General features: G+C 40.3%; 1 protein-coding gene across 1 annotated transcript in view; it reads left to right on the plus strand.

Annotated features, from left to right (window-relative positions):
• The window catches only part of UBE2G1 (ubiquitin conjugating enzyme E2 G1), a 109,302-nt gene that overhangs the window by 68,270 nt on the left and 33,810 nt on the right, over positions 1 to 7,222 (plus strand). Inside the window, exon 2 of the mRNA XM_003799047.3 lies at positions 5,296 to 5,398. Coding sequence (XP_003799095.1) covers positions 5,296 to 5,398 — 103 coding nt within the window. The remainder of the gene's footprint in view (positions 1 to 5,295; positions 5,399 to 7,222) is intronic.

Here is a 7,222-nt window from a genome sequence, read left to right on the forward strand (position 1 = left end):
TTTTTTGAGACAGAGCCTCAAGCTGTCCCCCTGGGTAGAGTGCCGTGGCATTACAGCTCATAGCAACCTCCAACTCCTGGGCTCAAGCGAGTCTCTTGCCTCCGCCTCCCAAGAGGCTGGGACCACAGGTGCCCGCCACAATGCCCGGCTGTTTTTTGGTTGCAGCTGTCATTGTTTGGCGGGTCCGGGCTGGGGATTTGACCCACCACCTTAGGTGTACGTGGCTGGCGCCTTAGCCAGTTGAGCTATAGGCGCCGAGCCTGCCCAACTATTTTTTGTTAAAGTTTGGCTGGGGCTGGGTTTGAACCTGCCACTCTCGGTATATGGAGCCGCTGGCCTACCCACTGAGCCATAGGCACTGCCCTGGTTTCTTTGTCTTTACTAAGCAAGGCCTTATTTATTTAATTCTACATGTGCTGTAAGATTGGTTTTTGCTGTTGTATATCTCCTGAGGTCTTCCTTTTGTTATATTTAGAAAGAGAACTACCCTTGAAGGGTTAACATTACTCTCTGGGTGTAGTCCAGACTTACATGGCTTACTAAGGTCCTTTGTTGGCTAACTTCTGACATCCTAGTTTCTACTGCCCCACCCTCTGTTCTGGTCATATACCGATCTCCATATTTCAAGATTTTGTACATGCTACTCTGTCTAAACCTAACACTCCTTTACTCAAATTCTTTGTCTCTGTAAAAAATATATTTTCTTTATAATTCTTTTTGTTGACACATAATGTACATATTGGGGGGGTACATGTGATATTTTAGTATATTTATATACTTTATAAAGATCAAATCAGTATAATTGGGATATCTCTTACCGTAAGTATTTGTCTTTTGTGCTTGAAATATATAATATGTTCTTTTCGTTCTTTTTTTTATTTTTGAGGCAGAATCTCATTTTGTTGCCCAGGTTAGAATGCCTTAGTGTTACAGCTCACTGCAACCTCAAAGTCTTGGACTCAAGCGATTCTCTTGCCTTAGCCTTCCAAGTAGCCTGGACTGTACACACCTGCCACAATGTCTGGCTATTTTTAGAGATGAGGTCTCCCTCTAGTTCAGGCTGGTCTCAAACCCATGAGCTCAGGCATTCTTCCAGCCTGGGCCTCCCAGAGTGCTGGGATTATAGGCGTGAGCCACTGAGCCTGGCCAATATATTCTTATAAACTAGAGTCACTGTACTTATCTAGCAAACATTAGGTTTTATCTTGTCTATCAGACTTTTATGTTTGTACTAATTAACCAGTCCTTCTTCAGTCAGCCCTCTCAATTCTTTGTCTCATTTCTTTTCTTTCTAGAAGCCTTTGCTGACTTTACGTGATTTTGTTACATTTTGTGTTTCCCCAGATTTCTGTACTATTGTTGAAGCATTTACTAAACATTCTTTTGTTGCCTTTTTACTTCTGGGTATCAAGAACTGATGATGGTTAAGTGCCATGTGGAGTAGTACAGGCTAAAAGTATAATTAATTAGTAGGAATTTAACAGATGTCAAAAGAACATTATTTGATAAATTATTTAGAGAGACCTCATGGAAGAGTATAGTACTTGACTTTGAAGGAAGCATTCATGAAGTATGGTAATGATCTGCCATTATAGGTTTGATTAAACTGCTAGATATTGACATTTCTAGTCCTAAGAGAATCCACACTAGCAGCAAAAGATGTAACATGCAAGATGTCCCACATTCTTCAGTATTCCTTTTGCATTATTTATGTGGAATAAGCAAAGGACACACTCAAGCCTGTAGAACATGGAAAGAATGAGCAAAATATTTTATTTTATTTTATTTTATTTATTATTTATTTATTTATTTTGGAGACAGCTAAAGCTGTTGCCCTGGGTAGAGTGCTGTGGTGTCATAGCCCACAGCAACCTCAAACTCTTGGGCTTAAGCCATTCTCTTGCCTCAACCTCTCAAGTAGCTGGGACTTATAGGCATCTGCCGCACTGCTTAGCTGTTTTTTGGTTGTAGTTGTCATTGTTGTTTGGTGGGCCTTGGCTGGATTCGAACCCGCCAGCTCTGGTTTATGTGGCTGGCGCCCTAGCCGCTTGAGTCATAGGCCCTGAGCCATGAGCAAAAGATTTTAAGAACTTTGGGTCGAGAGGCGCCTGTGGTTCAAGGAAAAGGGCACCGGCCCCATATACTGGAGGTGGCACGTTCAAACCCAGCCCCGGCCAAAAACTGCAACAACAATAACAACAACAAAAAGTTAAATGAATAAATAATTTAAAAAAAATAAAAGAGGCAAGAGAATTGCTTAAGCCCAGGAGTTGAAGGTTGCTGTGAGCTGTGATGCCATGCCACAGGGTGACAGCTTGAGGCCCTGTCTCAAAAAAAACAAACAAAAAAAGAACTTAAAGGTTTTCAGGCAACAGTGAAAAACAATGATACACTTTTTAGAAAGTTTAAGGAAAATTTCAAGATTAGTTTTGACCATATATACTAAATTTAAAGATTACTTACCTACATTTTTGAAGCTCTATTGAACCTCTGGAAAATGGAATAGCTGGGTGATTCTGGATAAATGATACAATGGAATCTTTCACAAGACTCAGTATTGGGGAAATAGGCTGAGTAATACAGTATTGTACATCTAGAAAAGGTTGGAAATGAGATTACTCTGGTAGAAAATAATTGCCACGTTACATTTGTCTGCTCCACTCTATCCCTCAGTAGACAAGTGGGACTTTTTTTTTTTTTTGAGACAGAGTCTCAGTTTGTCACCCTCGTAGAGAGCTGTGGGTAGAGAGCTGTGGCGTACAGCTCAAAGCAACCTCCAGCTCTTGAGCTTAGGGGATTCTCTAGCCTCAGCCTCCTGAGTAGCTGGGACTACAGGCGCCCATCACAACACTGGCTATTTTTTTGTTGCAGTTTGGCCAGGGCCAGGTTTGAACTCACCACCCTTGGTATAAGGAGCTGGTGCCCTACTCACTGACCCACAGGTGCCACCTGACAAGTGGGACTTTCATTCCTTCTTTAGTAGGTCTGCAGCATAGTTGGCATTCATATGTGCATAAATAAAATAACTAATTAAAATGTAATTCCTAGCTTTAATGTCTTTGTATGTTCAATAGCTCTTAAAAATATTTTAGAATAGGCTTGGCGCCTGTAGCTCAGTGAGTAGGGTGCCAGCCATATACACTGAGGCTGGCGGGTTTGAGCCCAGCCCAGGCCTGGTAAACAACAATGACAACTGAACAAAAAATAGCCGGGCGTTGTTGCAGGCTACTGTAGTCCCAGCTACTTAGGAGACTTGAGACAAGACTCTTGAACCCAAGGCTTTGAGGTTGTTGTGAGCCATGACGCCATGGCACTGTACTGAGGGTGACATAGTGAGACTGTCTCAAAAAAAAATTTTTTTTATAATAGTTATTTAAAAGCAAAAATAGGTGGGCAGCACCTGTGGCTCAATGGGTAAGGCACCAACCCCATATACTGAGGGTGGTGAGTTCAAACTCGGCCCGGCCAAACTGCAACAAAGAAATAGCCGGGCGCTGGGTGGTGCCTGTGGCTCAAAGGAGAAGAGTGCCAGCCCCATATGCCAGAGGTGGCGGGCTCAAACCCAGCCCTGGACAAAAACTACAAAAAAGAAATATCCAGGCATTGGTGGGTGCTTGTAGTCCCAGCTACTTGGGAGGCTGACGCAAGAGAATCGCTTAAGCCCAGGAGTTAGAGGTTGCTGTGAGCTGTGTGATGCCACGGCACTCTACCCAGGGCAATAAAGTGAGACTCTGTCTCTATAGAAAAAAAAAAAAAGTAAAAAATAGGCAGGGCATGGAATCTTATGCCTGTGGTCTCAGCACTAAGGATTATGTGAGGCTAGGGTTGTTTTTTGTTTTGAATTTTGTTTCATAGTACTTATAAAAGTCTATTTTGCCTAGTAGGTAAAAATATTAGACTTATAAAACAAATCTCCCCTCAAATTTTGGGTAAAATTTTTGATGTTTAAATATAAACATTCACTGCTGGCTTTCTCCATATTTTGCTGGTATGTTAAGGTATTAAATCTTAGTTGTTGAAATGGTTCTATCTCTGATTGCTAAAAAAAATTATCTTCTCAATTACAGACATACTTTGCTCAGTCTTTTATAGCACTCTTAAGTTATATTGCACTTACTTTCATTGTCAGATGGAGCTTTTTGAGGATGATAGCAGGTGTTATATGAGAATTGCATACCTGTTCAGAGTATGTCCTTTCAGGCACATTCTCTTTTTGCCTGTTCTTTGTATCTATTTCTCAACTTGAACCAATCAGTGTTCAACTCCTCTGGTAGGTAAAACATTTGATAATTTTATTAAACCCTATATATCTCTAGAAACTGTTCAAATTCCGAATGCCTCCTTACCTGCTCCTTAAGATCTCTTTGAGCTGTTTCCCTCCCATCTCACTAGTCTCTTGCCTCTATTCTTGTCCCCCACTCTGGTCTTCCTTTCTCTGTATCAGAACACTCTTCTCTAGAGGAGAAAACCTGACAGTACCACAGCCATTTCTTGTAGGCTCTTGCAAGTTCTCGTTAGCTACTTCTGTGTGCTGGAAGCTGTGGCTGGCAGAAGGGTCAACACCCACAGGTAGAACCTGTCCTGGTGGGAGTCTGATGGACCATGTAAGAAAAACAGCTGTAGACTGACCCTTGACTATAGGAAACATGTAAAATAGATACACAGATGTCACTATAAATGAAAGTTAAGGTCAGTAAACTCCAATGAAAAGTTATTTCTGAAAGTGTATCCTAAAGACCATAGCGTAATTACGAATTAGTATTCAGCCTCCCAAGTAGCTGGGACCTCAGGCGTCCGCCACAATGTCTGGCTATTTTTTGGTTGCAGCTGTCATTGTTATTTGGTGGGTCTGGGCTGGATTCGAACCCGCCACCTTAGGTGTATGTGGCTGGCACCTTAGCCACTTGAGCCACAGGCACCAAGCCAGAATTAGCATTCTTGGTTTGATTATAGTTCTTTCTGAACCAGAATGTCTGGGTTACGGGCCTGGATATCTGCATTTTAACCAGCTCTCTTAAAAGATCTCTGTAGGGCTGTCTAGAATGGTAAGAGCCTGGCTGTACACAGGGTATAAAGGCAGTATAGTTGGTCTTCTGGATAGTTTGCTTGACCTATGGCTTCCTTAGGCTATAGAAATGGAAATGTTTTGGCCATCAGGTAGCATTTTACCTGGAAAAGTATATCCTTATAATGGTTAGACCTTATGACATCTATGCTCAAGTTCTGTAATTAATTTATCTGTTGGGTGGAAATGGTATGCTTAAAAGTGCTGATCAAACTCTATTTTTTTTACAGAACTCAACAAAAATCCAGTGGAAGGCTTTTCAGCAGGTTTAATAGATGACAATGACCTGTACCGATGGGAAGTCCTTATTATTGGTCCTCCAGATACACTTTAGTAAGTATAATGGAACTGACATTTTCAAAGTGGAGCTCTTTTAATTAATTGGAGTTAAAACCATTTGGCAAAGAGAAATGAAATTATTTTTTAAGGAGCACATGAAATGTCAGTGTTCAGCATCATTTGTACTGAATTTGATCATGTTTAAGATTTTTGTGTTTTGCTTGAAGTTGCTTTTTGAAATAGTCTTACCATAGGCTGGCTGGGTCTGGTGGCTCATGCCTGTAATCCTAGCACTCTATGAGGCTGAAGAGGGTGGATTACTTGAGCTCAGGAATTCCAGACCTGCCTGAGCTAGAGTGAAACCTCATTGTTATAAATGATAGAAAAACCTAGCTAGGCATGGTGCAGTACGCCTATAGTCCCAGCTGCCCAGGAGGCTGAGATAAGAAGATGACTAGAGGCCAAGAGTTTGAGGTTGCTGTGAGCTATAATGATGCCACAGCACTCTCCCCAGGGCAACAGAGTGAAACTTTGTCTCAAAAAAATAAATAAAAAATGTACTTACTATAGTTTTAGAAATTCACATATTCTTTGTACCTAGAATAAGTTTATTACAGAAAAGCAATCTTTCTGGTGAGGTTATATACATATAATTTATTTTTAACTTGTATTTTAGAAATTAGAAGATTAATTTTGTCAGGAACAGGGGAAGGAAGAGAAATTTCTATTAAAATGTTTTTCTCCTGTCCTTAACTATGCCTTAACCCTCAGTGGGAGTGTCATAGATTTTAGGAGAAAGAGTTTGCCGTTCTTTGATTAATTTATTAAAGCATAGGATTACATTTTTCTGGGACACTATCATATAGAACATAATGTACACATCAGTGTCTTAAAGCTAGAGAAAACTTACAGAATATTGATCAGAGTCAAGGTGTTCTGACCCTAAAACAAACTAATGGTCACTTCCCCCTAGTTTATAAAAGTTATTGTTAGGGTATTAACTGACTACCAACTGTTGAACCAATAATTTAAAGATAAGACAACAATGTAGTGGTATCAAAGAGCACTAGAAAAAGAGATGACAGTCTTATTTTCTGCTCTGAGTGCTTGAGGATTAACTTAAATTTACTAGTAATTATTGATTTTAAGACTTCCTGGTGACTGGTGCAGGTTTCCATGCTTTTTATAGAAGTTGAAGTAGTGGGGAGAAAAATGAAGTGACCCTCTTAAAGCCATACCTCAGTGACAGGGAGATATCTAGATCTGAGTTTCCTGAGTTTCCTGTACTTCCTCAGTCAGCTTTGATCTCAATGGCATGAAGTGAGCAAGGATTTGGAGGCATCAGAGTTTTCTTTGGGGGGTGGTGTGATAGGCAAGTAGCTTTTTAAGGTTCACTAAGATAGTTTTTTTTTACGCTCAAAACAGCTGGTGGAAGAAAATTTGGTTGCTTCTATTCCAGGGTAGACTGAGGCTTATAGAAATGAGCCACAGTATGGATGTTTCTGCTTTTTATGGTCAACCAAGTAATTACACTTTGTAATAACTGTTGCCCATCAATTTTTATGATGTATTTCCTAGTGATATGTTTGTATTAGTAAGTTTTATAAACTGAGATAACTGAATCTAGTCGTTCCACATTGGGGTTCTTCTGTAGGTAACAGTAGCTATCGAAAACTACCTTGGAAGTACTTCCTCACAGCCTTATTGTTATTGGAAAGCAAATTTTTAAACAAAACTTGTACACAAAATCATGCATACAACGTGGTCAATGAGCCTAATGATTTTCAGATCTATTCTAATAGTTTTTTCTTTTCTTTTTTTTTTTTTTTTTTTTGAGACAGAGCCTCAAGCTGTCCCCCTGGGTAGAGTGCCATGGCA

Source organism: Otolemur garnettii, unplaced genomic scaffold, assembly GCF_000181295.1.
Source record: "Otolemur garnettii isolate 467f Iridium unplaced genomic scaffold, OtoGar3 scaffold00145, whole genome shotgun sequence".
NCBI classification, from domain to species: domain Eukaryota; kingdom Metazoa; phylum Chordata; class Mammalia; order Primates; family Galagidae; genus Otolemur; species Otolemur garnettii.